Below are 25,471 nucleotides of genomic sequence, written 5' to 3'. Positions count from 1 at the left end.
AAATAACAGAAGCAAGCAAAATTCATGTTAAGTCTGGAGAATTACAGAAATGGACTGTCCTGACTCTCATTGATCATCCCCCGAACTACAGCCCTCGATTTCTCCCACAGTGTATGTGTGTGTTCTACCTTGAGGCACTGTCCTCTGTTCTTTTGTTGTGGGGGGAGGGGTTGTTTGTTTGTTTTTGAGACAGGGTTTCTCTGTGTAGCCCTGGCTGTCCTGGACTCACTTTGTAGACCAGGCTGACCTCAAACTCAAAGCAATCCCCTGCCTCTGCCTCTGGAGTGCTGGGTTTAAAGGTGTGTGCCAGCACTGCCCTGCTGTTCCCTTATATTTTTGGTTGTGAACCTTGAACAGCTGAGTCATCTCTCCAGCCCAAGGCACTATTCTCAGCAACATCTATTATCTCATTTAATCCTATGGTAAAGGCTAGAGTTGTAGATCAGGTTACAGAGTACTTACCTATTATGTGGGAAGCCCTGGGTTCAATCCCCAGTACTTCATAAACCATATGTGGTGGCATACACTTGTAATCTCAACACTTGAGAGGTAGACCAGGAATTAATATTTTACATTTTACTAAAGTTCAAAAGGAAAAGATTGAAAAAAAAAAAAAAACTGGATATAGTGATACAGTCTTTAATCCTAGCACTCAAGAAGCAGAGGCAAGCTGGGCATGGTGGCGCATGCCTTTTTTTAATCTCTCTGCTCAGGGAGGCAGAGGCAGGAGGATCTCTGTGAGTCTGAGGCCAGTGTAGTCTACAAAGTGAGTTCCGGAACAGCCAAGGCTACACAAAGAAGCCCAGTATCAAAAAAACAAAACAAAGAAGCCCAAGCCAAGTGTCATGAGAGGCTGAGAAAAGAGAATGAAGAGCTTAAGATACACCTCAACTGCATATAATCATCTTGGGGGGACAAAGCTAGGACTTTGCCACAAATGGGAACTGCAGCAGGCAGCAGGCAGCTAGTAATGGAAGCAGAGTGGAGGCCGAGGTGACCACAAACCTGTTTCTCTATGACCTTTAGCTTGCAGAATATGGTAAGAGGAAAGATCTCAAGAAATGACAGCCTTCTCCTGGCGTTATAATGCCTTCCAGTGCTTATTCCAGGGATTCCCTGTTTTTATAGCCCCAAGAGCAATGTCAGGGGCCTCGGAGGTCCACTTCAGAACTGTTTCTATTTCTTGCCAGGGGTGCACTTTCTCTGCAGTGGACTTCCTCGTGTGGCAGACAGGAGGAAAAGTACTATGCACACAGGTTTCCTTCCTCTTTGTATGTGCCTCACGTGTGTGAAGTTGCCCTCAGAGACCAGAAGGTGTTGAATCCCCTGGAGCCAAACCCAGGTCCTCTGCAAAAACAAAAGGTGACGGGAGCCGCTGAGCCGCAGCTCCAGCCACAGGGCAGCAGCCTTGTAGACAGATGCCTCAATTCCTCCCTAGCTGCTCTTCCCTCGGAGTGTGTTCACCCTAGGACTAAGCCCTGGAGCTGATGTTAATTCACACAAGTTCTCAAAAAGTTTGACAGTGTGTAGGAAGACCAAAAACAGAGCCATGCTGTTTGACCCAGACAACCTCATTTCTGGGAATCTGTCCTGATGACATTCTGCAGATGATTGATAGGATGACTGTGTAGTAATATAAAGTATTTATGATATAATGATTAAAAAGTCTGGAAGAATTGAGCAAGAGGCTAGCCAGATGTGATAACAGATTCAAAATAATGGATTTATTGCACTTTCCTTTTCCCCAAACTTTGCTTTGTTTGTTTTCCGAGACAGTGTCTCTCCAGGTAACCCTGGTTGCCCCGGAACTCTCTAAGTAGGCTATGCTGGGGCCTAGATCTCTGGAGTGCTAGGATAGAGGCCTGTGCCACCATGCCCAAATGCCCAAATGTTCCCAGATGGTCAGTATTAGGATATTGATTTTTGCCCTCTGATGCCGTATCAGACTATACCAGGCAGGAGCAAACAGACACAATCAGATGGGAAAGCTGACAGCTGGTGTCTTAGGGATGGGCACCGCTTACTTTTTTTCTTTTAAGATTTATTTATTTACGCATATGAGCACTCCATTTGCATGTATGCCTGCATGACAGAAGAGAACATCAGAGCCCATTATAGATGGTTGTGAGCCACCATGTGGTTGCTAGGAATTGAACTTGGTACCTCTGAAAGAGTGGGCCGTGCTCTTGACCACTGAGCCATCTCTCCAGACCCAACCGCTTACTTTCCAGTAGAGTAAACAGATTTTCAAATGTTGTACATAAATTATGTCATCACAAATACAATAATAAGGCAGGCCAGTACAATACAGGCCTGAACTTGAGAGGTGGAAGCAGCAAGATCAGGAGTTCAAGGCCAACCTGAGGTCTATCTCAAAAACTCATTTCAAAATAAATTTTAAAAACTACATTTCACAAACTGAATGTTAGTAAGAACCTCAAAAAAAAAAAAAAAAGAAAAGAAAAGAAAAGAAAAAAGAAAGCAATTATCTGCAAAGAGTAAAAGGGAATAGAGGAAGGCTTCCAAAAGTTTGGGCTGAGTGATTCAAATTCAGGTTTAAAGTTTATCTGCCAGGACAAAGGGGCCCCGACATGTACAGAGGCAAGAACATGTGAACTTGGGGAATTACTGAGGGCAATTCGGGCCTGGAAGACAACCGAGTGGGTGTGAGGCACTTAGGAGCGAAAAAGCTTTAGCTAAAGTTTGGATGGTGCAGGGCTCTGGGCTTTGGAGCAATCGTGAGAGTCGCATTTTAGAGCGATGACTCCGGCCTGCATGGAAAGAGTGGGAAGGAGGTCTCCGGGGTCGCGCTGGGTCGGGAAGAAAGGCTGGCCCTAGGGAACCAGCAGACTCCCTTTCTCAACATCCTTCCTCACACTTGGCCGGCGACTAGCGCCTCCGGAATCCCCCTCCCTTCTCCGCTCCTCAGGGCCTCGCGGGCCGGCAGCCGAGCCGGGGAGGCGAGGCAAGGGGTGGCCCTGCCTGGGTGGTCTCCAGCCCCGCCCCCTGCGGCGCCGTCACCTAGCAACAGATCCGGCAGCAGGGCGGCGGGTAATTTGCGTCCCCCTCAGCCAATGGGAGGGCGTCGCCCCGGCCAGCTACTTTTTCTGAGGCTCCTGCTGCTTCCCGAGAGCCACAGTTGCCACCTTGAGCTGTGAGGCGCTTCTCAGCCGGCCGGTCCCACCCACACGCGGAGCACAGACCCAGCAGGGCTCGGCGCCACCACCCCGCACCGCCGCTCCCCGCTGCTTCTCTGCGTCTGCACCCGTGTCTCACCCACGACCCGACGGCACAAGGGGCCACGGTAGCCAATGGAAGCGCTCAGATAACGCAGGTCGGGGGCGCTCGCGCCCCCCATCCTCGCTAGCATGGTTCGGCCGCTGTCCCTTGGAGAGCTGCCTCCAAGCTACACACCTCCAGCTCGGGCCTCAGCACCTCAGGTGAGTAGAGGGGAAGCTGGAAGAAGCAGGGCCGTGTCTGTCACTTGAACGTCCTTCCGCGGGGTGTGTGGTGTTTACACGTCAAGTGTTCCTGGCCCTGTGTTTGAAGACAAGTGAGAGTTAGCCAGTGGTGTGTTACTTATTTATTTCCTATTACCTGGTCAGTGAAAACAGCATGCCTGTGGGTTCACCTGTGCCCAACTGACAGCTAGTATGTGTTCGGAGCTCACAACGCTCACCAAAAGGGGAGGTGGGCATGCTCAGGTGTGCTTATAGAGCAAGCACAGGGGAAGAGAGTTAAGTCTTCAAAATGTGAAGCCTTTATCTGTAGCTGCTTCCAGGATGCAGGCATCGAGAAGTCAGGAGACCAGGTCGCGCTTGACAGAGGGAGAAAGGGGAAGGATTCCACATCTTTACGCTGACACCTGGCTGACCCTTCTCTTCCCATCCCAGATCCTAGCTGGGAGCCTGCAGGCTCCTCTCTGGCTTCGTGCTTACTTCCAAGGCCTGCTCTTCTCCCTGGGGTGCAAGATCCAGAGACACTGTGGCAAAGTGCTCTTCCTGGGACTGGTGGCCTTTGGGGCTCTAGCACTGGGTCTCCGAGTGGCCATTATTGAGACAGACCTGGAACAGCTCTGGGTAGAAGGTGAGTTACCAACACTGGCCATAGCTGCTTTGGTATACAGAGCCCAAGACAAGATCAGGATGAGGAGCTGGCTCCTGATCTTGGCCGGCAGGCCTGGTCAAGGATCTAGAGGGGCATCTCCTGATCAGAGAGAGCCTGTATGTCTGGGCAATTTGGAAAATGCCTATTTCTCCCCCAGTCTCCACAGTGCTGTGAGTGGAGCCCAGGGCTTTGTGCATTCTAGGCAATTAAGTCTCTGCCATCAACTGTATCCAGGTCTCACACCCTCCTTTCTCACCCGTACATGGACACTTGTATCATCCTGTAAATAAGCTGCTGGCCTGAACTCACAGAGATCCCCCTGCCTCTGCCTCTTGAGCACTGGGATTAAAGGTGTGTGCCACCACCTCCCAGCTGCTCCCAGCTGGAATATTTGTCTTTGATTCGTGTGTGTCTATTTAGCATTTATAGCTAGCCTTTTTTTTTAAACTGTACATCAGGGTTCACAAATGGAACAAGACCCATTCTTTTTTTCAGTAGCCAAGGAAAGTAAAATATGTTTTGGGATAAGTTCCATACAAAACAAAGCAAAGTGTTATTGTGTTGGCTAGCAGGGAGAGACGTCTCGCTGAAAACTCGGAAGTTAGCGCTGTGATTCTAGCTATTCAGGGGGTGAAGCAAGATAACTGCTTTCAGTCTAGCAATTCGACAACAGCCTGTCTCAGAGAGAGACAGACAGAAGGAAGATTACTGGGGATGTGGCTGGGTAGCATGGCAGGCTGCTTTTCTAGCGTGCACAAGACCCTAAGTTTGATCCCTGATGCCGTGGGGAGGGGAGGAGGCAAAGCAAGGGCAAAAAGAAAAGTTAGGTCTGGAGGAATAGGAAACCTTGAGCAACCTATCTGACCCGGCTTCTGAGCAGAAATCTCAGGCACCCAGGCCCCTGCAGCCATTTAATGGAGAAATAGCCTAGACTTTGAGGCAATAGTCAGGGTCAAACGAGATCAAATCCTCACTTCCTAGTGGAGGCATTAAGCAACTCAGAATTTCAGCATGCCTCTATTCTTTCCCCGACGCCTGGTTTCATTCGGCAGCTGTTCCACGAGGGCAGCGTCTGCTCTGTTCTTCCCTGGGAAATCTGCATTTGTGGGCTCCCCAGACCTCCCCAGCCCTGGCCCGTTCCCAAGGCAGGTCCCAGGTCGCAGTCTCACACCCTCGAGTTATTTCAAATGCTGGCAAGTCCTCGGATACGGAGCAGATGTTCCTTGGAGCCTTCCTGCATCTTGGGCTCCCACACCCCATCTCCACCCCCAGCCCTCCGCAGACTCCTAAGCGTTCACACTCTTTAACACAGCCCTAGGGTCCAGAGCAGATGTTTCTCCCCGCCTGCCAGCCTGCCCCCAGCATCAGGACACACATGTACACACATGCAGAGATGCTTGCCCCCACACAAACCGCTGCTGCTTGGGTGGTCCCAAATGACTTCTGAATACCCTGCCACAGGAGAGGGAGTCTCCCTCCGGTGCCCTGCCCTTCCTCTTTCTGCATTCCCCACATCTTCCCCTGTTAAACTCTGGCTTGGACAGCCACAGCCGCTCATCTCTCTCCTGTCCTAGTCACTGCTAGGTTTTTGTGGTGGTTCTGAGGAAGGCAGTGTAAGAGGATGGTGGCTGGTCCTGGGTCTTTTGAGATATGGCCTCCTTATGTCATCCGGGTGACCCTGACCTTGGGATCCTCCTGCCATAGACCTCTCTGTGTTGAGATTAGTAGGATCACTGTCCAAAAGCAGTGATCGTGGTGTGATCTTTTCTCTATGTGGACATAGTTGAGTCTGCTCTCTTCACAGGGAGGAGCTGATCAAATTGAGAGTTGAGGAGACTTCCTTGTTTCTCGTTTTGCTAGGAGCCTGCTTGGTTAGCAAGGTTCAAACAGAGGTCGGGACCCTCCTTGGCTATAAATGTGATGACGTGTTCCCCTTTGCCTCTCCTGATTTTGGGGGGTAGGTGCGAGGGCTAGGGATCAAACACCACTTCCCTGATCAAAACGAAGAGGCTTGCCCAGCAGTGATGGCGCACGCCTTTTCTCCCAGCACTCCTGAGGCAGAGGCAGGAGGATCTCTGCTTTTGAGGCCAGCCTGGTCTACAGTGTGAGTTCCAGAACAAATAGAGAAACCCTATAAACCACAAAAGGGGGCAGAGGGGTTCTAAAGTTGGTAGCCAGAAAGATGGCTTGTGGCTAAAGCACTTCCTGTACAAGCCTAAGAACTTGAGTGTGGACCCCAGCACCCATGTGAAAACCAGGCGTGGCAGCGCACACCCGAAACCCCAGCACCGGGCGAGTGGGGCAGGCAGGTTCTAGAATTGCCAGCTAGTCTAGCCGGTGAGCTCCAGCTCAGGCAGAAACCGCCTCTCAAAAAACGAGGTGGAGGGACTGAAAAGACGGCTTAGTAGTTAAGAGCATTTGCTGTGCAGTCTTGAGGACCAGAGTCAGATTCCAGCACCCACGTAACAAACTGAGTGTCACACACTCACTCTCACACACGCACAAACGCACAGTCGTAAGCTGCAGCGTCAAAGGACACCTGATCCCCTCCTGCCTTCTTCATGTGGACGCAGACATGGACAGCTGCATGCATGCACACACAAACAGTAAACTGCAAAGGATAGCCTGCACCCTCACTTGAAGATAAGGGGCGGGCAGCCATTTGATGGTGAAGGGAGGGATGATCACCCAGCTGTTGGTGGAGCCCACAGCAGCTCAGAGCTAAATCCCTGGGGGCTGGTCCCAGTCTTCACCCATTTATCGGTTCCTCCTTGTTAATATCTCTCGCAGCTAACTATCCTTTCCACCCTGTGATGGTGCCATAGTTAAGACCTTCTCAATCTTCCACAAAACCCTGCTAATTATACATTTGGAGTCCTCGTAGCCACATGAAAGGGAAAGACAGGGGGCACACAGAACAGGAAGGAAGAGGCTGGGGTTTTATTGTTGTAGCAGGAAATTTGGCAATAGAGAATTCTTGGGCGATTAGTCTAGCAGACGGGACATCAGCCAGGACCCAGGTTCCTTCTTTCTCCTCTGTTTTCAGCACATGAGACTTTGTCCTCAGGCTCATCCCAAGAAGCTGTTCTTCCTGGCACCTACCTATAATTTTAGCACTGGGCAGATGAAGCAGGAGTTCAAGGCTAGCCTCAGCTACATAGTGAGTTCAAGGCCAGTCTGGGCCACATTGATGATGATGATGATGATGATGATGATAATGATGATGATAATGATGATGATAATGATGATAATGATGATGATGACGACAAACTACAATAGTGGGAAACAAAAGTTGTACCCGGGCACGGTGGGTCATGGCTAGAAGCAGAGGCAGGGTTCTTATTGAGAGCTCTAGGCCAGCCAGGGAACGTAGGCAGACCCAGTCAAGAAAGAAAGAGAAAGACAAAGGATTCTCTCTATCTTGTGTCCTTTTTCCTTTCTTTAGACAGTGTAGTCCAGGCTTGCCATAAACTCATAGTGAGGGACAGCCTTGGTTCTCCCGCTTTCGTGTCCTCTTAAGATCACAGATGTGTGTCGCCACACTCGGTTATGTGGCACTGGGGACCGCAGCATGCCAAGCTGAACCGTGTCCCCAGCCCTGCATCTCCTTGGGCCTGTATGCATAGGCCTGTAATCTCAGTCACTTGGGAAGCGAGATCGAAAGTTCAAGGACTTTCCTGGGCTAGAGAGTGAATTCAAAACCAGTCTTGGCAACTTACTGAAATGGTGTCTCAATGATAAAGTACTAGGCCTGGGAGGTGCCCCTTAGGCTTGCTACACAAACGTGGACCTCGAGTTCCCAATACCTATGCAGACGCCATGGGGCACACATCTATAACTCCACGGGCAGCGTAGGCACAAGTGGAGCCTGGGCCTTACTGGCCAGCCGATATAACAAAAAATGGTGAGCTCCAGGCTCAGTGAGAGAACCTGTCTCAAAGAACAGAAAGTGCTAGAGGAAGACACCACCTGACATCAACCTCTGGCCTTCACACACACACACACTCACACACATACAAGAGGCACACACATGCACAAAATGCAACACGATTCTGCGATTGGCTCCTTGGAAAATGTGGTTTCACTCTGTGGTGCTAGAGAGGAGTTAGGAGTCCGGTCCATAGCCATCGGCCTTTTGGAGGATGGCTAGTGAAACCAGTCTGCTAGCAAAGAGGCTAAGGAACCAAATCAGCCTGGCCTTCGAGTCTGCCTCCACATCGCCCCCTGGGATACATAGAATTCTGGCCTGCTGGTCAGTTCCTGCTTGGAGTCTTCCTGTCCTTTGCTTCCTCTCAGATCCTGCAAAGGCTCAGACATGAGCCCCGAACACACTCCTCCAGGCCCTCCACCATTTGGTTCAGTTACTTACTCGGCGCTGCTATGGCACTTTGCTGTCTCACTCTTGTGTTTGTTTGTTTTTTTATGTGCACGGGTGTTTGTCTACATGTATGTCTGAGCACCACATGCTTGCCGTGTGCCTGCAGAGGCTAGAAGATGCCAGATCCCCTGGAGCTGGACTCACAGGCAGCTGTGAGCCACTGTTCAGGTGCTGGGAATCAAACCCAGCTCCTCTGAAAAGAACAGCTGAGCCAACTCTCCTGCCCCCTACCCAGCTTTCTCTTAACAGTATCAAAACTCCAAACCTTTAACAGTGAATCCTAATTCATGGGCCAGCTCTTGCTGGCTTGTCAGATAATGAAAACATCAGATCATCTGGGCCTCTGTGCAGAACCTACAGTAATCCTTGTTCCGAGTCTCTGCAATAGCTCTTAGGCTCTGACAGACACAATTTTCGGACTGGTACTTTCAAGCATCAGTACTGAAAGAGCGTTCCAAAGCACGCTCCACAGTGGACCTCTATAATCCAGAAAGGCTGTCAATTTTTAAATTTCTGTTAATTTAGTAGCTAACAATCTATTACTGTTTTGTTATTAAAACAGGATCTTACACAGTAGTTCAAGTTGGCCTTAAACTCACAGTGATCCTACCTCAGCTACTTAAGCACTGTCCTCAGCCACATAGAAAATTTGAGGCCAGCCTGGACTATACGAGGCCCCACTGCCAAAAAAAACAAAAAGAAAGTGGCATTGTGCCCAGATGCTGTATGGCTCAGTTGGCACAGTGCTTTTCTAGCATTCGGAAAGCCCTGGTTCAATTCCCCGAGCTGCCTTTAGGCAGGCATGCTCATCTCTGCAGGAGGCAGGAAGATTATATCAGTTCACTGTTGTCCTCAACTGCAGAGCAAGTTCAAGGCCAGCCTGGGCTACAAGAGACCTCTTTAAAAAAGAAGAGCCAGGCACAGTGGCATATGCCTGTAATCCCAGCACTTGGGGAAGCAGAGGCAGGTGGATCTCTGTGAGTTAGAGGTATACAAAGCGAGTACAGGACAGCCAGAGCTACAGAGAAACCCTGCCTTAAAAAACAAAAACAAAACAAACAAACAAACAAATATATATATATATATATATATATATATATATATATATATATATGATTAGGGGCAGGTATCCTAGGACAGAGCACTTGGCTGGTACACACTGTTGCCTGGGAGGTAATGTCTACATTGGCTAATATTCCATTTTGTGAAGGAACCAGTCCTTGGCGGATGTGTTCATTTTCTGTTCTGCTCCCGCCTTCCTCCCACTTCTTCCCAGCTGCTGTTTCTCTCTCCCAGTTTCCCTCCTTTTTCTGTCATGTCTTTTCTCTCCTAGCAATTAATCGCTACAGTTCCTTATCTGCACCTTTAGTGCCAGGCAATTTCCTAGGTCTTTTACCTACCTTCATTCCTTTTTTAAAAAATGATTTATTTTTATTATATGTACATTGGTGTTTTGCCTGTGTGAGGGCGTCAGATCCCCTGAAACTGGAGTTACAGACAGGTTGTGAGCTGTCATGTGGCTGCTGGGACCTCTGAGCCATCTCTCCATCCTGCCTGCCTTTATTCTAATCCTACCAAGGTGTGCACCTCCGTTTATTTGGTTGGTTTGGTTTTTGAGACCAGGGGCTCACTGTATAGCCAGGCTGGGGAAGCCCATGAAATTCAACATTAGTCCCCCTGCCTCAGCTTTTGAAGTGCTGGGCTTACAGGAATGAGCCATCACATTCGGCCTCACTTTGAAGATGAGTAAATTGGGCTGGAGCGGTGGCTTGGTAATTTAGAGCACTGGGTACTCTTACAGAGACCCAGGTTTGATTCCCAGCAGCCACTTGGTGGCTCACAACCATCTGTAACTCCAGTCCTGGAGGATCTGACTTCCTCCTCTGACCTCCAAGGGCGCCAGGCATGCACCCGTTACACATACAAACATGCAGACAGAACATCCATATGCATGGAATAAATATACCTAAAAATCTTTTTAATATTTTAAAATAAATTTTAAAAGTGAAAATTGAGGCTCAGAGAGAGTAATCTGCCAAGACGCAGACTATTAGAAGCAGGGCCTGGGATCAGGCCTGAAGATAGCTTTGTTCTAGTGTCTGAAGCTATCTCCTCCTCCCGAGTACAACGCGCTCTCTCTGCCCTGGTATCGGGCACCAGCCTTGTCAGCTGATGTCTGTCCTTCTCTGTCCACATTTTGTCCTGAGGATTCTCTAGTCTTGCCAGTGTAACTGTGTTTCTTTCTTCTCCCATGCCTCCGTGTTCTCACAGGGTAGTTTCTCTCTGCCCTTCCCGCCTTCCTTCTGTGTGGCAGCCGCTAACCCAAGCCTGGTGGAATAAATAAATCAATGTAGACCTGGGCAGTCAGGGGGATGAGAAGAAGAGTGAGTGTGAAAGCGGTGTGGCTGTGCCGGATGTTCACGAGGAAGGGCAAAGGACGGAGCATGTGTGTAAATCCGCATTGGGAAGCTAACAGAGGCTTGAGTGAGGACAGGCCTGCGGTCTTGAAGAGGGGACTGGCTACTAGGCATGGTGGCACACACTTGTAATCCCAGCACTTGGGAAGCAGAGTCAGGAGGACAGTCCCACGTCTGAGACCATTTCGGCTACACAGAGTAGAAAAAAAAAAAAAGAAAGAAAAGAGTGGGGAACAGGTGAAGTGGAGTTGTGCATCTGGATTCCAGAGGGGGACAGTGGCTAGCAAGAAAGGCCTCCAGGCAGGTAGTCTGAGAGCAGACCAAATCCACAAAGTGACCCTGCTGGCCCTTCCCCTCCTCCAAGTCACAGGCATGTCACCTCAAAATGTCCCTTCCTAGCCAGGCATGGTGCCTCATGCCTTTAGTTCTAGCATTTGGGAGGCAGAAGCAGGTGGATCTCTGTGAGCTCAAGGCCAGCTGGGGCTGTTACACAGAGAAAACCTGTCTCAAAAAACAAAAACAGCAACAAAAAAAATCCCTTCCTTTCTCACGTCCCGGTTGTACAGTGTGGTTCCATGGCTAGCATGATGTAAAACTAAAGGGATGCTGGGATCAAGGAAGTCAAGACAGGCCTGCCTCTCATCACGGTGAGGCTGGGGAAGGGTGTCTGGATCTCTCGGCCCCCTTGATTTCAACTGTGCCAAGGCATGGAGGCCAGGGGCCATCGCCCCGAAGACCCACCCTCCCTGTTGCCCTCGGGCTGCAGGGTATCACTCCCAGGTGCTGCCGTCGCTGCCCCGGGCTGACTGGAAGCAGCCTCTAGACCATATTTTTAGTGAATGCTCCCCACAGACCCCTGTGGCTCCTCCTTGTCCTGCCCAGCTAAGCAGAGAGGGACTGGGGCCTCCTTGTGGATGTCCCTACAACCACGCAAGCCCAGCCCACACTGAGATTTTCCTTTTGCTTCAGGGGTGGGGGCTGAGCCCAGGGCCCCCCGTGCACATCCTTTGCAGGCACTCTACCACTGAGACACACCCGGTTCACATCTTCAAGCCTTTGCACTGAACCCCAGCCACTGTGGGTCACACTTAAACTCTAGGCCACCATACAGTCCTGAAGTTGTGGCCTCTCCGCTCTCCTGAGAAGAGGAGCAGGAGATGAGATTTGGGGGTGGGGGGAGTTGAGTAAGGCCACCAAGGAAAAGGCAAAGACTCTTCCACAGCATTTCCTAACCTGGGGCCCTCAGAGATTGGGACCCCATTTCCCAGAGCTCCGGTCTGCCTGGGCCCTCCTCCCAGCCCTTTCTCTTGGCTTTGGCAGTGGACAGCCGGGTGAGCCAAGAGCTGCATTACACCAAAGAGAAGCTGGGGGAGGAGGCTGCCTACACGTCCCAGATGCTGATTCAGACTGCACGCCGGGAGGGGGAAAACGTCCTCACCTCCGAGGCCCTCAGCCTTCACCTTCAGGCAGCACTCGCAGCCAGTAAAGTAACAGTGTCACTTTATGGGAAGTAAGTCCGACAGGGGGCCTGGGCGGGGCGTGTGTGGAGGGTCAGGAACAGGGTTCCCTCTCCTCCTGAGCACCTGGGCCCTGGTTCTTACAGGTCCTGGGATTTGAACAAAATCTGCTACAAATCAGGGGTTCCCCTTATTGAAAATGGAATGATTGAGCGGGTGAGTACCCCAGGGCTGCTTCTGAGAGCCGGGCAGAGGTTCGGTGGGAAGGGTGTGGGTGTTGGGAGGATAACAGGGTATCCTAGGGGCAAGAGTGATGAGACCTGGGGTGTCCCTGGCAGATGATTGAGAAGCTGTTCCCGTGTGTGATCCTCACCCCCCTTGACTGCTTCTGGGAGGGAGCCAAACTCCAGGGGGGCTCCGCCTACCTGCCGTGAGTGCCGCCCCGCTGCCCCCCCCTGCCCTGTTTTATCTCCCGCCAGGGACTCCCCCGCAGCACGAAGAGGTGTGGGGGCATGAATGAAAAGGATAGTGAGAGCCTCGCCAAGTCCCGATTACCTCCCAGGAGGGATCAGAGAGAGCCCGGCCTGCCCAAGGCGCTCCACCTGCCTCTCCTCCTCCGAAGGGAAGGAGGGCCTGTCTGGTTTAGACAGAACACAAGAACACATAGATCCTCAGGCTAAGATCTGAGACTTTCCTGCTCACATATAGCTGACTGTTGGCTGAGGTGTTGCTTGGACTTAAAAAAAAAAAAAAGCCTGTTAGACATCATTTTTGTTTTATTGTTTTTACTTGAGACAGGGTTTCTCTGTGTTGCCCTGGTTGTCTTGTACTCACTTTGTAGACCAGGCAGGCCTCAGCCTCCCAGAATGCTGGGGTCACAGGCGTGCGCCACCGCGCCCAGCTTAGGGTAGCCGTCTTAGTGTAGACTCCCTGTGAGGCTTTTCTGGACCTGTCCATATGTCAAGCACACTTATCCCGGGGTCCCTTGTGTCCAAAGCTCACTGCTGCAGCCTGGTGTGCGGGTGCAGCCTGGCAGCTGAGGCAAGCTGAGCCTTGCACTCTCTCCTTAGGGTCACCCTTTGAGGGCGAGTGGGCGGGTGAAGCAGGGCCCCACAGCAGCGGGCCCAGACAGGCGTCATTTCCTGACCGTCTTTAACCACAGGCTTTCCCCAGGGGCCGCCCCGATATCCAGTGGACCAACCTGGACCCCCAGCAGCTGCTGGAGGAGCTGGGCCCCTTCGCCTCCCTGGAGGGCTTCCGGGAGCTGCTCGACAAGGCACAGGTGGGCCAGGCCTATGTGGGACGACCCTGCCTGGACCCCGGTGACCAGCACTGCCCACCTAGTGCCCCTAACCATCTCAGCAGGCAGGTGGGTTCCTGGCCGGATCTGCCAAGACAGTTTCCCGTCCCTCTGTCTTCCCTGTGTTTCTGTTCTGAGAGGCGCTCTGCCCATCTCCATTTTCTGGAAACACAAACGTACGTGCACACTTGAGCGTTCCGGTCTCATGCACTTCTAAAGAACCCTCAAGACACACGAATAACCTTCTTCTAAAAATTGTATGTAGGTTTATGTGCCTGAATGTGCATGTGAGTGTCGGGAGCTGGGCTGACAGACAGTTGTGAGCTGCCGGAAATGGGTCGGGGAGGCCAAACTCGGCCCCTTGGAAGGGCGAGCAGCGAGTGCTCTTAAGCTCTGAGCTCTCTCTGCAGTCCCCTGGCCTCTCATTTTGTTTTTCAGTATTTGGCTTTGTTGTTGTGTGGTTGGTTTGGTGGGGGAGGGGGCAGGGTTAAGACAAGGTCTCACTGTACAACCCTGGCTGGCCTGGAACCTACTGTGTGGACCAGACTGGTTTGGAACTCGCAGAGACCCACCTGCCTCTGTCTCCCAAGTACTAGGATTAAAGTCTACACCCTGCTTTTGCTTTGCTTTAGGGGGTGTGTTGCCTATTTGCATATATGCCTCCCTGGAGAAGCCAGAAGAGTCAGGCATGGGTCCTGGAGGTACAAGCCCAGGGCTTTATCCAGTTTTAGTTTAAATTTTTTAATTTATTTTATGTATATTAGTGACAGACAAGGGCACCAGATCCCTTTATAGATGGTTGTGAGCCACCATGTGGTTGCTGGGAATTGAACTCAGGACCTCCGGAAGAGCAAACAGTGCTCTTAACCACTGAGCCATCTCTCCAGCCGCCCAGTTTTAGTTTTACACACTCACACAACTTTTAAAATTCTAAAGACTCGTAAACCTTTTTCTGCTCCCCTCTAGGCCCCCAATGTGGCCCGAGAACTGAGTGGGGGCTGCCACGGCTTCTCCCACAAGTTCATGCACTGGCAAGAGGAACTGCTCCTGGGAGGCACAGCCAGAGATCTCCAAGGACAGCTGCTGAGGTGGGCCTCCCCCAGGACTTGACGGGGGAGGGGAGGAATCCACACTGAGTCACGCTCTGACCCCCCCCCCCCGTGCCGCCCCCCCCCCCCCAGGGCCGAGGCCTTGCAGAGCACCTTCCTGCTGATGAGTCCCCGGCAGCTGTATGAGCACTTCCGGGGCGACTACCAGACACATGACATCGGCTGGAGCGAGGAGCAGGCCGGCGCGGTGCTGCAGGCCTGGCAGAGGCGCTTTGTGCAGGTCGGTGGGCCGGGACGAAGGCGTTCTCCGCGGCCCCTCCTTCCTCCTGTCCCCTCCTCACACTCGGCCCGTCTCTCCAGCTAGCCCAGGAGGCTCTGCCTGCCAACGCCTCGCAGAAGATCCACGCCTTCTCCTCCACCACCCTGGAGGACATACTGCGCCAGTTCTCTGAAGTCAGCGGGGCCCGCGTGGCAGGCGGCTATCTGCTCATGGTGGGTCCCGGGTGAAGCGGCCTCGTTGCACCTCCAGCGAGCGTCCACTCTGGGAACCCCGTCTGAGACCGTGTCCTCTCCCCCCATAGCTGGCCTACGCCTGCCTAACCCTGCTCCGGTGGGACTGCTCCCAGTCCCAGGGCGCCGTGGGTCTCGCCGGGGTGTTGTTGGTGGCCCTGGCAGTGGCCTCAGGCCTTGGGCTTTGTGCCCTTCTTGGCATCACTTTCAATGCTGCGACCACTCAGGTAAACCAACGGGGCAGGGTAGCCTTCAGGGCGGTCTCCGGGTGACACAGTCCTTCCGGTGACTGATTCCCCGCTCTGCCCCTCCAGGTGCTGCCCTTCCTGGCTCTGGGCATCGGCGTGGATGACATTTTCCTGCTGGCTCATGCCTTTACAAAGGTCCCACCTGACACCCCTCTCCCAGTAAGGACCCACCCATCAGCTTGGGCCCATCCGAAGTTCATCAAAGTGGTTCAAAGCCTCTTAGTTTGAGTCATCCTGTCTGATTGGCTCATTAACCTTTTTGTGCATAGAAAAGGCACAAACGTATATAAGTATAGAAATGGGAGTGAGGATAGCAGTGCTTGCGTCCTGAGGGCCGACACAGGACCCGAGATGTAATTCAGGACAGGTGCATGGAATGGCACGTGCCCCGGTCAGGGTACCCAGCAAATATTGGCTGCTGTGGCATCAGGATTCCGTTTCTGCCAAGTTCCTGAGCCTCCCTTTGCCCTGCCTTGACGCCCCACAGTCGTCTGTGACCTATGGGTGTGCCCGTTCTGTCCCGGCAGGAGCGGATGGGCGAGTGCCTGAGACGCACAGGCACCAGTGTGGCGCTCACCTCCATCAACAACATGGTTGCCTTCTTCATGGCTGTCCTGGTTCCCATCCCGGCCCTGCGGGCTTTCTCCCTGCAGGTGAGGCCTCGCGGGTGAGCAGGTGGGCGGGGGCGGGCACGGGCGGGGAATGCTGCTTCACCCTGCCTCTGCCCGCCCCCGCCTTCCCAGGCAGCCATAGTGGTGGGCTGCAACCTGGCAGCAGTCCTGCTTCTCTTCCCTGCCATCCTCAGCCTCGACCTGCGCCGGCGCCACCGCCAGCGCCTCGACATTCTCTGCTGCTTTTCCAGGTACTGTCCCTCCGTGCCCGAGGTTTTCCCTCCCCAACCTCCCCCCCTTGCCTGTCTCCTGCCCCGCATTTCAACACGTGACCCACCGGCTCTCCCTGACTCTTCCAGCCCCTGCTCTGCTCAGGTCATTCAGATGCTGCCCCAAGAGCTAGGAGACAGAGCAGTACCGGTGGGCACTGCCCACCTGACTGCCACCGTGCAGGCATTTACCCACTGCGAAGCCAGCAGCCAGCACGTCGTCACCATTTTGCCTCCTCAAGCCCACCTGCTGTCTCCGACTTCTGACCCACTGGGCTCTGAACTCTACAGCCCTGGAGGGTCCACACGGGACCTTCTAGGCCAAGAGGACGGGACAGGGACAACAGTGGCCTGCAGGTCCCTGCTCTGTGCCCACTGGACTCTTGCCCATTTTGCCCGCTATCAGTTTGCGCCCTTACTGCTCCAGACACAAGCCAAGGTTAGTCCAGGTGGGGCAGAACGGAGGCTCAGGACATCTGGCCCAGAGAGGGCAGAGGGCTTGAGGCCAGCCCTGGGCCTCCTGCTTAGCTCCCGTTCCCCACAGGCCCTGGTGCTTCTCTTCTTCGGGGCACTTTTAGGCCTGAGTCTCTATGGAGCCACCTTGGTGCAAGACGGGCTGGCCTTGACAGATGTGGTACCTCGGGGCACCAAGGAACATGCCTTCCTGAGCGCCCAGCTCAGGTACTTCTCCCTGTACGAGGTGGCCCTGGTGACACAGGGTGGCTTTGACTACGCCCACTCCCAACGCGCCCTCTTTGATCTGCACCAGCGCTTCAGTTCCCTCAAGGCTGTGCTGCCCCCCCCTGCCACCCAGGCACCCCGCACCTGGCTGCATTACTACCGCAGCTGGCTACAAGGTAAGAGGCCAAGAGACCAACAGGTGGGAACGCTTCACGGCACTTTAAGAGCTGTAGGCTGATCCTGGCCCGTCCTGTGTGTCCAGGTATCCAGGCTGCGTTTGACCAGGACTGGGCTTCTGGACGTATTACCCGCCACTCTTACCGCAATGGCTCTGAAGATGGCGCCCTGGCCTACAAGCTGCTCATCCAAACCGGGAATGCCCAGGAGCCTCTGGATTTCAACCAGGTATGGAGTGGGCTGGTCAAAGAGCACTGGTGGGCTCCAGACCTCAGAGCCCAGGCCTTTAGCCTTCTCTGCCTTCACAGCTGACCACAAGGAAACTGGTGGACAAGGAGGGACTGATCCCACCAGAACTCTTCTACGTGGGGCTGACTGTGTGGGTGAGCAGTGACCCCCTGGGCCTAGCAGCCTCCCAGGCCAACTTCTACCCCCCACCTCCCGAATGGCTGCACGACAAATACGATGCCACTGGGGAGAACCTTCGCAGTGAGTCCGGGGGAGCTCAGCCGGAGCCTGGTCCTCAGCCCGCACAGGCCCCCACCCCCCCCATCCCCCTTACTGTTCCTTTTCCCCTCACCTCCCTCTGTCCTGTCCGTAGTCCCTGCAGCCCAGCCTTTGGAGTTTGCCCAGTTCCCCTTCCTGCTGCATGGACTCCAGAAGACTGCAGACTTCGTAGAAGCCATCGAAGGGGCCCGGGCAGCATGCACTGAGGCCGGCCAGGCGGGGGTGCACGCCTACCCCAGCGGCTCCCCCTTCCTCTTCTGGGAGCAGTATCTGGGTCTTCGGCGCTGCTTCCTGTTGGCGGTCTGCGTCTTGCTCGTGTGCACCTTCCTTGTCTGTGCTGTGCTGCTGCTCAGCCCGTGGACGGCTGGCCTCATAGTGAGTACTTGCAGGGTGGCGTGGGAGAGACCGCAGTGGCAACCCACCCTGCCCTGTCCAGGCTGATGCTGCTCCTGCCAGGAGCCCTGGGTAAGCCCTGCCCTCCGCAGGTGCTGGTCCTGTCCATGATGACTGTGGAGCTCTTTGGTATCATGGGATTCCTGGGCATCAAGCTGAGTGCCATCCCCGTGGTGATCCTTGTGGCCTCTGTAGGCATTGGTGTTGAATTCACAGTCCACGTTGCACTGGTAAGCAGAGGCCCTGGAAGAAAAGGCCAGCTGGCCAGTTCTCAACAAAAGATGGTGAGATCACCCTCTGTGTGCCAGGAACTATTTAAATGTTTAAGCTGGGTGTGGTGGTGCACACCTTTGATCCCAGCACTCAGTAGGCAGAGGTGAGCAGATCTTTAGGAATCGGAGGCCAGCCCCATCTATGAATTGCCAGGCCAGCTACTCTTACATAGTAAGACACTGCCTAACTGCAACAACAGCAGAAAGAATTGGGAAGGCCAGAGGCAGGCATGGTGGCACACACTTCTAACTCCATCACTTGGTAGATAGAGGCAGTGAGATAATTCAAGGCCATCCTTGGCCACAGTATGAGTCTGAGGCCACAGCAGCTCCAAAGAGGAGGAGTAAAGTGGGGAGATTTGAGCATGGTGGCTCAAACCTGAAATCCCAACTTCTCAGGAGACTGAGGCAGACAGCTCAAGAATTCAAGACCAGCCTGAGGAATTTAGCAAGCTCTTACCTCACTAAATAAAAATAAGGGTTAGAGATAGCTCGGTAGTTAAGAGGTCTGCCTACTCTTGTAGAAGACCATGGTTCAATTCCCAGCGCCCACATGGTGGTTCGCAACCATCTGTAAAAGCTCCAAGGGACCAACTCCGTCTGCTCATGTCTTTGTGCATTAGGCACACACAGTGTACATACACGCATGCAGGCAAAGCACTCATGCACGCAAATAAATCTAGAACTAAAAATGAAAAGGGCTGCAAACACAGTGCCGTAGTGGGCCACGGCCTTTACGGAAGGCTCCGACTTAACGCTGCAGTTGAGTCGCTGTGTGGGTGCTGGGAACTGAACCCAGGTCCGCTGCAAGAGCCACCAGTGCTCTCAATCACCGAGCCACCTCTCCAGCCTTAATGCTTAGATCTTAAGTCTAGATGGTCAGTAAATAAAGAAGGGTCATGTCTGTAGTGAGAAAGAAATGAAGGCCTGTTTGGAGTCGCTTGGAGACAGAATGGAAGCTGGGAAGACAGGAAACATTTCCCCCTCAGCCAGGCTCATGTAATTTAGGCTGACCTCCTACCACCTGAAGATGACCTTGGACTCCTTATCTTCCTGCCTCTGCCTCCTCCATGCTTGGGTTCACCACCATGCCAGGCTACATCCTCATCCCTAGGATCCAACCATTCTTTCAGGTAGCTTTACTATGGAGGGGATCAGGAATTGCATGGAGAGCAGTGTGGGGGTGAAGGAGGGATTCTACTGAAACAAATGCCTAAGAGCCAAAAAAGGTCCAGGACTCTCCCAGAGCTTCACACTTATGGGCCAGCTAACACCAACACACCAACCAGTCTCCACAAAGAGCTTTCTTCTCCCATCCCCACAGCCCTACCAGAGTGGATTCTGAGAACAATATATGAGCCTGCTTTGAGGGCATGTGTGTAATCGGGCACTCAGTCAAAGACAGGAGGAGCACAGCAGTGCTAAGGACAGCCTGGGCTACATAGTGACCTGAAAGACCTTGCCTAAAACAATCAAATAATAAAACAAGCCGGGTGAGGTAGCGTAGGACTATAATCCCAGAACTTGTTTGGTAGAGGCAGGAGGATGAGTTCATCCACAGTATGTAACAAGTCTGAGGCCAGCCTACGAAGGAAGTCAGAAACCAGTTAGGCTACATGAAATCCCGTTTCAAGCAAACAATAAAGACTGTAGGTAAAGCTCAGGAGTGAGGGCATGGGTCAGGTATTCCCCAGCACTGAGATGAGGGTCGGGGAGGAGCCAGTGAATACAACAATGCAAAGAGTGTTAGCCAAGCAGTGGCGGCTCACATCTCTAATCCCGACCCTCGTGAGGCAGAGGCAGGAGGAGTTCAAGGCTAGTCTGGTCTACAGAGTTCCAGGATAGCCAGAGCTACACAAAGAAACCCTGTCTTAAAATGTTACCCTGAGTGAGGTGCTGAAGAAAAGGATTCACAGTACAAAAAAAAAAAAAAAAAAAAATTTAGCTACTCTTGCAAAGGACACAGGTTAAATTCCCAGAACCCATTGGGCTGCTCACAACTATCTGTACCTTCTCAGGCACTGCACATATATACAAATGCAGGCAAAACACCCATACACATAAAATTAAAATAAACAATTTTTGTTTGTTTTTCAAGACAGGGTTTCTCTGTGTAGCCTTGGCTGGCCTGGAGTCACATTGTAGACCAGGCTGGCCTTCAACTCACAGAGATCCTCCTGCCTCTGCCTCTAAGAGCTGGGATTAAAAGTGAGCAAAACTACTGAGCAGACACCATCGACACCTCCCTGGGCACTGCGCTGTGTGGCCAGACACATCTCTAACGTTAACAGAGCGCAATGGAAGACACTTCCAGACCATTCCCTTCTGCGGGGAAAGGCCTGGGTGCACCCGGAATGGGAAAACCTTCGCTGGGCATGATTGGCAGAGAGAAGTAACTCCAGGCCTCTTCCCTAGGGCTTCCTGACCAGCCAGGGTAGCCGGAACCTGCGGGCAGCTCGAGCTCTAGAGCAAACACTCGCCCCTGTGACGGATGGCGCTGTCTCCACGTTGCTGGGTCTGCTCATGCTTGCTGGCTCCAGCTTTGACTTCATCATAAGGTACAAGAGGGCTCAGGAAGGGGAGACTGCCCACCCTGGCCGGGGGGCCTGGCCGCCAACCCGCCCTCTCTCCCAGGTACTTCTTTGTGGTGCTGACAGTGCTGACCCTCTTGGGCCTGCTCCATGGACTCCTGCTGCTGCCCGTACTGCTCTCCATCCTAGGCCCCCCACCACAGGTGACCAAACTCTCGCCTTGCCCACGCCTAAGGGACAAGGTGGAAAAGCAAGGGAGGGGACAAACCCATTACCAAATGCCCTCAGCGGCTAGCAGAGGGCCCTCCGTCAGCTGAGAGTGGCAGCTTTGGGACCCAGAGCGGAGGGAGTGTTGAGAAGCCCGGCTTGGTGGACACCTACCTGGGCACTGTGCTGGGGCTCACCAGGGCTGGTGTCTCTTCCAGGTGGTTCAGATGTACAAGGAGAGCCCACAGGCCCTACACCCTGCGGCTCCACAGGGAGGCGGGCTCAGGTGGAGCATGCCTCCCACCCTGCCCCAGAGTTTTGCCAGAGTGACTACCTCTATGACTGTGGCCCTTCACCCACCACCACTGCCTGGAGCCTACGCCCACCCAGCCTCCGATGAGCCCACGTAGGCTCCGGCCGCCACCCCAGCTGCCAACAGCTCCTGGCAACCTCGGTTCTGGAGGACTGGGTCTAGCCACTGCGTGAAAGAGCATCGGAATCACAGAGACACCACAGGGCCATATGAAGCCGCTGGGAAGCAGTGGTGGGGTGTGAAATGCAGGGTGGCCCCTCGGAGGGGCCTCATGCTGCTGCCTGCATCTCCTCCCCTGACTCCACTGCAAACCTATCTGACACCCAAAGAGAACAGCTACTGCTTGGCCAAGAGCGTCCTAGCACGGAGGGCTCATGGGAGCTCATGTCTGTATCCAGTCTGGGGAGGAAGACTGCATTCCGCCTGCAGTGCAGCCCTGTCCCCTTCCGCCCCGCACTGTCACCTCAGCAGACCAAGCCTGAGGGTCCTTAGCACATTCTCCCTTTCCTGGCCCTTCATTGCTTGGTGACTCCGAGGAGGCCCTCTGCCCTCCACACCGCCTACCATATAAATTATTTATGTGAAGAGGTTTATTTTTGTATATAGATGCTATTACTGCTGAAAGTTTTATTTTTAAAGAGTGAAATATATTCTATACAAACTCATTTCAAATGACTGTGGTGTTTTTGTTTTGTTTTTTTTTTCTTAGATGACTCATGAAAGTTAGCCATCAGAGGTGGCTTGCAGGGTGTCAGGGCCTGAAATCCTGGGCTTGTCCAGTTTTGGGTGGGAAAGACTTCAGATGCTGATGTTTTATCAAAATATTTGGTAGTGGGGTCAGCATAAATGTTTAATAAGGCGCTTTGGGAGCCTGGGGTCACCATGCAGGGATGGCCGGGTCCAAGAAATGCACACACCACCAGTCCTGAAATGGCACAGAAATGGCATCAAGAAACCCTGTCACCAAGACATGAATCTCTTAAAAAGATCTGCCCAAGTTCCTGCGGAACGTGCGGCTTGCCAAGAAGCACAAGAGTTGTGCCTGAAGGAGACGCAGGCAGACAGTGCAAAGGCAATGGGGGCACATGCAGGGGCCGTCAAGGCCCTTGGGAAGCCTAAGGCAGTTAAGCCCAGGGTGCCAAAAGACCCCAGCTGTAGCCATCTTGCTTTCATTGCTCACCCCAAGCTTAGGAAGCAGAGTTGAAGCTATGGCTAAGAGTCAGAAGCTGTACCAACCAAAGCCCAAGATTCAAGGCAGAGGCCGCAGCAACAGCTCAGGCTCCCAGAGTGCCCAGGCCCCTGTGGGGGCCCCATAGAAAAGGCTTCTATCAGCCAATGGGAGACAGATGGACTAGTGTGACACACTATTTGCGGACGATCAGTGCCCTACGCTGTTTTCACAAATAAGGCAAGGTCTGTTTTAAAAAAAGGCTTAGTAAACTGAATGTGGGGCGCACACCTTTAATCCCAGCGCTCAGGGAGGCAGAGGCAGGCAGATCTCTGTGAATTTGAGGCCAGCCTGGTCTACAGAGCGAGTTCCAGGCCAGCCAGGGCTACAGAAGAAACCCTGTCTCGAAAAAAATAAAAAACAACAAAACAGGCTGGTGAGATGGCTCAACGGATAACAATGCCTGCTGCACCCTGGTGCAAACCTGACCACGGGGTTCAGTCACCGGGACCCACATAGAGGGGGAGGGAACCAGCTCCGGTGCTGTCCTCTCATCTCCACATGTGTGCCAGGCTGGGGACACCACACACGGACTCCTCTCCCTCTCCCTGTCCCCACCACACACACTGATAAGAAAAAGAACAGGGGGAACCGGCCCTGAAAAAGCCCGAGAGCTCGGTGGTTAGCACCCTGGGCAGTAATACACCTTTAGAGCGCAATACACCCCAAGGGAGGAAGGATTGCACATTTAAGGCCAGCCTGGGCTACAGAGTTAACACTAACCTGCTGAGCAATCCGGGAACGTTAACCCACCTTGTTTATGGGGAAATCAGGACTTATTTGGGTGCTGGAGAGGTGGGTTAGTGAGTGAGAGCACTTGCTGATCTGGCAGAGAACCCAAATTCTATTCCTAGCACCCACAGGGCAGCTTACGACCTCCCCTAACTCCGTTCCAGGGGACCTCCTGTCCTCTTCTGAATTTCATGGACACAACACACGTGCAGGCAAAACACTCATACACATAAGATAAAAGATATGAAAAAAATAAAAAAAAAGATATGTAAATTTAAAAACTTAGATTATACCAGAGTTTGCTGTTTTGTTTTTTATTTGTTTCTGGTTTTTCGAGACAGGGTTTCTCTGTGGAGCCTTAGCTGTCCTGGACTTGCTTTGTAGACCAGGCTGGCCTCAAACTCACAGAGATCCGCCTGCCCCCGCCTCCCTGAGTGCTGGGATTACAGGCATGTGCCACTGCGTCAGACCAGAGTATGCTTTTTTAGTTTACTTATTTAGAGACTGGGTCTTACTATGTAGGCCTCGTTGGATTCAAACTCATAGAGATCTGCCTGATTCTGCCGCAGCCTCCAGAGTGCTGGGACTACAGAGAGGCACCACCACACCTGACTTTGTTTTTGTTCGTTAGTCAGTTGGTTTGTTAGGGTAGGTTCTTAGATTGCCAAGCTAGCCTCAACTCCGTGTAGCTCAGGTTGGCCTCAGACACACTGCTGCCTTGTTGGCATGGCAGGCACGTACCATCGTGCCCAGCAAACTTGAAGAAGTGTGGCTACTTTTTTTTTTTTCCTTATGGTTCTTTTTGCAGTATTGGGATCAAACCCAGGGCCTCCTGGATGCTGGGGGAACGCTCTCCCACCAACCCACACCCCAGCTCCTTTCGCTATTTTATTTCCCTGTGTTTGTTACAAGGTTTCCTGAACCCCAGGCCAGCCTCACATCCACTCTAGGATGATCTTAAACTCCCGATCCTCCTGCCTCTGCCTTCTGGATGCTGGGACCGCAGGGGTCACCAACAGTTCTGACTGTGCGGCCCAATCTGGACTGAAGCTCAGCAACCACCCTGCTCTAGCCTCCACTAGCCCGGTTTCCCTTTCAGGACTTCAAGTGTTTAGTGGAAAGCCACCTTGTTTAAAACTCTATTGGGGATGTTTAGGCCTCTACCTCTCTCTCTTCCACAAACCCCCAAACCTTAAGAGGGAGAAAAGGTTAGTCCCCACTAAGAGGGGCCCAGACCCCTTTATTTCTCCCTGCTAGTCAGGGTCAAGGGGCTCTTTTAGGGCTCTATACCAACCTCCATCAGCCACAGACACAGCCGGCAGTTTCCTCCACGCTGCTGCGCCCTGAAGTATTTCTCTCAAGTCTTTCTGCTCCAAACAGCCAAACCATCTCTGGTCTCTCCAAATCACAGGCCACAGGTCAACACTGAACATCCCGCCTTCTCTCTCTGGGCTTTCACGTTTATACTCTGAGTCCTAGACCACACCCCTCTCCATGCCGCAAATGAAAGGCCGTTACCAGCTGGCAAAGATCACGCCCCGCACGTGACATTTAACAGGTGTGGACAAACTACAGCCCAGCTAAAACCCCACACTTGGGATGAAAACAAAACGTATTTACAGAGACACCAAAATTTCCATTCCCCAGGTGAAATTAAGGAACCTGTAGGAGAAACGCTGTTATCTCAAATGTCTCCTGTTTACTTTTCTGTCTCAGCACCCTGCTACGTAGTGCTGGGTGGAACGCGCTCCATAGAACAGTCTGGCCTCAAACTCGCAGAGATCCACCTGCCTCTGCTTTTCTGAGTGCTGGGAATAAAGGTGTGCGCTACCACAGCAAGTGACCATGCGCAAGGCCAGGAGTGACCATGGCCTCGGAACACAGATTTAGGTTACTCTCTGCTCCAGTGCTCACAGTCTGATGAAGCTTTTTTGTTTTCGTTTGGTTGGTTAGTTTTTCTTTGTAACTTATTTTTAATTTATATATTTATTTTACATCCCAATCACAGGCCCCTCTCTCCTCTCCTCCTGGTCCCTCCTTCCCACCCTCTTCACCCTAACCCCCTCCCCTTGTTTTCAGTAAAG

At 52.7% G+C, this 25,471-nt stretch overlaps 1 protein-coding gene across 5 annotated transcripts; it reads left to right on the top strand.

Moving 5' to 3' along the window:
- The first annotated feature begins 3,033 nt into the window (after nt 1-3,033).
- Nucleotides 3,034-22,099, top strand: Ptch2 (patched 2). 5 transcript variants are annotated; one of them, XM_021633377.2, is made up of 22 exons: nt 3,037-3,440; nt 3,894-4,086; nt 12,223-12,412; nt 12,506-12,575; nt 12,698-12,789; nt 13,533-13,728; nt 14,626-14,747; nt 14,841-14,988; nt 15,069-15,200; nt 15,290-15,445; nt 15,533-15,625; nt 15,994-16,119; nt 16,210-16,328; nt 16,437-16,785; nt 16,891-17,203; nt 17,290-17,432; nt 17,513-17,693; nt 17,806-18,086; nt 18,197-18,334; nt 20,792-20,934; nt 21,011-21,110; nt 21,333-22,099. In XM_021633377.2, exons 1-22 carry the CDS (start codon nt 3,369-3,371, stop codon nt 21,522-21,524), a joined length of 3,549 nt encoding a protein of 1,182 aa, XP_021489052.1. In that variant the 5' UTR covers nt 3,037-3,368; the 3' UTR covers nt 21,525-22,099. The 5 variants fall into 5 exon arrangements, 4 of the variants coding, with proteins under 4 accessions (XP_060235737.1, XP_060235739.1, XP_060235738.1 ...); XR_009590661.1 differs by lacking the exons at nt 18,197-18,334; nt 20,792-20,934; nt 21,011-21,110; nt 21,333-22,099 and having other exon boundaries at nt 3,034-3,440; nt 16,891-17,027; nt 17,116-17,203; nt 17,513-17,587; nt 17,806-17,865; XM_060379754.1 differs by lacking the exons at nt 18,197-18,334; nt 20,792-20,934; nt 21,011-21,110; nt 21,333-22,099 and having other exon boundaries at nt 3,034-3,440; nt 17,513-17,587; nt 17,806-18,020.
- Nucleotides 22,100-25,471: the final 3,372 nt, after the last annotated feature.

Source organism: Meriones unguiculatus, chromosome 3 (assembly GCF_030254825.1).
Source record: "Meriones unguiculatus strain TT.TT164.6M chromosome 3, Bangor_MerUng_6.1, whole genome shotgun sequence".
In the NCBI taxonomy this organism is placed as follows: Eukaryota; Metazoa; Chordata; class Mammalia; order Rodentia; family Muridae; genus Meriones; species Meriones unguiculatus.
This window is presented reverse-complemented; position numbering and strand designations above follow the sequence as displayed.